General features: G+C 62.5%; 1 protein-coding gene across 1 annotated transcript in view; it reads left to right on the top strand.

Annotated features, from left to right (window-relative positions):
• Positions 1 to 1,961: 1,961 nt before the first annotated feature.
• The window catches only part of ZSWIM6 (zinc finger SWIM-type containing 6), a 199,820-nt gene continuing 199,572 nt past the window's right edge, over positions 1,962 to 2,209 (top strand). The window contains exon 1 of the mRNA XM_029941210.1: positions 1,962 to 2,205. Within this exon, the coding sequence (XP_029797070.1) occupies positions 1,962 to 2,205 (244 nt within the window). The remainder of the gene's footprint in view (positions 2,206 to 2,209) is intronic.

Raw genomic sequence — 2,209 nt, forward strand, 5'->3', positions numbered from 1 at the left:
TATTTTTAATAGATCCAAAAATGGAATAACTAGAGGAAAGAGCCTTCCCCTCCCATTTGCCTATAAAGATATTTTTTGAGCTTTTTTCTCAGGTCTTTACGTAAGTATTGAGAAGTGCATCCCAAAATACCAGATATATACAAAAACATTGTTATCAAAATTTCCTAACAAGTAACGCAGCGATGGACAGTCTGCCAGCATCCCGTTCCCCACGGACCTGCACCTTGGGGCTTCGCAAGGCCTGACCAGAGTTAAGAGCCAAGACCTGCAGTTCGGTGGGAGATTTTCTTTAAAGCTCGGAAGCACTCTACTGCCTTTAATTTCAACCCAGGCAATGAAACAGGCAGGTGGGTAACGACAGCCAATAACTCTAAAAGACGTGAAAGTGTCAAAGGAGATACGGTTTATCTTCCTCAATAGCGACCGTATCAGTATCACGATTTACAGTAAAAACAAGGTGAGGCCAAGAGTAAGGATGTACTTAAGTTTGTGGCTTGGACCCAGATTTGACTGAGCTCTGTGGAGTGCGAACAATACCCGCAGGATTCCCAGTTCGGTCCCGACTCGCCTGTTTGCCTTCGCCGGCGCCCCAGTACCAACGAGCTGCGCTCTTCACATGTCCGCCCCGCTAGGAGCCTTCACCCGAGTGGAAGAGCCGTTCGGGAGTAGCCAGAGCGCGGCCGGGAGGATGGCGCGCGCCCGACCTAAGTGCGCACCCAGCGCGTTAGCAGCCGCCGTCCGCAGCGGAGCGGCCGGGGAGCGCCGTCTGCAGCCGGCTGGGCTATGCGCGCGCGGCCGTGGAGTGTGTGCGCGCGCGGCCGTGGCGTGTGTACTCACAAAGGTGTGTTCGCTAAACCCATTGCCCGGGTGTACTCTCTACCTTGAGCAGAGCACCCGGGCCTGGAGCTGGGTCTTGGCGGCCGGGCACGGGGGCAAGAGCGGGTTCAAGTTCCCCGGCTCAGCGCCAGCAGCCAGGCCAGCTTCCTTGCCCGCTGGGCTGAGAGTGCGCTAGGGCGGGGAGGCCGCGGCCAGCTCGGGACGCGCGCTGCGCAGTTGAGGGGCAGGTTCAGAGCGCTCTGCGCGTTTTGGAACACTTTGATCGGCTCGGCCCCCAGACCGGCCGCCGGGACCGAGCGGACACTGGAATCTGGCACGGGTGCATTGCAGCCACGCGAGGCAGCTGAGTGGGCGCTCTCCTTCCCTACCCAGGTCTGCAAAAGTGAACTGGAAAACAGCCGCCGAGCGCAGCCTTCTCCCTCTTCCCCAGCGCCGCAGTACTGGCTGGGGTGGGGGTGGAGGGAGTTCCCTTGGGCACACTAAAGGGGAAGCAGGCAGCCCAACTGCCTCTGCTGCACCTCCTCCGCCTTCCTCTCCACCCCCGTCCCCCAGGTTCCACGCCGCATTTCTTTGTTTTGAAAGCGCCTCCTCCGCCCAGAGGCTTTTCCCCCGGGCGGCCAGGCTCTGACGGGGGTGGGGGGTGGGGCATTGGCTCCCGGGCCCCGCCCCTCATTTATCCCGGACCCTTCCCCGGGCTCTTCTCGCCCCCACTTCGCCCTGCCGCCAACTCCCTTTCCCTCCGCTTTTCGACCTGCGAGGCGCGTCTTCACTTGCTGGACATCAAAGGGAGGCAGGGAATTGAAGGGGGAAGTTGAGTTGGCAGGGGGCACAGAGACCCACCCACCTCAGACCAGGCCCCGCGGCCCGTCTCCTCCCGCGGGAACCCCGCCTGAGTCCCGCCCCCCGCGTCACGGCAGCCTGACATTCTCACAACCCGTCGGGCACCCAATCTCGCCGCCCCCGCTACCCCCGTGTCCGCGGAGTGCTCTATTTATGTTTCAGCTCAGCGATTTACATAGGCCCCGCCCCTAGCCCTAGGTCCCCCTATCGGTTCCCCGCCTCAACCTCGACGTCACGGAGCAGGTCCCGCCTCTCGTGCCCGTACAAGGAGCGGCGGGCCCTAGATGGCAGCGTGGCGTCGCCGCGGCGTGTGCGTGTCGCGCTTCCTTGTGCCGTTTATAGGGTCCCGGCACTTCCGCTGTCGGGTTAGAAGCGGCGCGGTCATGGCGGAGCGCGGACAGCAGCCTCCTCCCGCGAAACGGCTCTGCTGCCGGCCGGGCGGCGGCGGTGGCGGCGGAGGCAGCAGTGGCGGTGGAGGAGCGGGTGGCGGCTACAGCTCTGCCTGTCGGCCCGGCCAGCGGGCGGGCAGTGC

The sequence above is a fragment of the Suricata suricatta genome, chromosome 6 (genome assembly GCF_006229205.1).
Source record: "Suricata suricatta isolate VVHF042 chromosome 6, meerkat_22Aug2017_6uvM2_HiC, whole genome shotgun sequence".
Lineage (NCBI taxonomy): Eukaryota > Metazoa > Chordata > Mammalia > Carnivora > Herpestidae > Suricata > Suricata suricatta.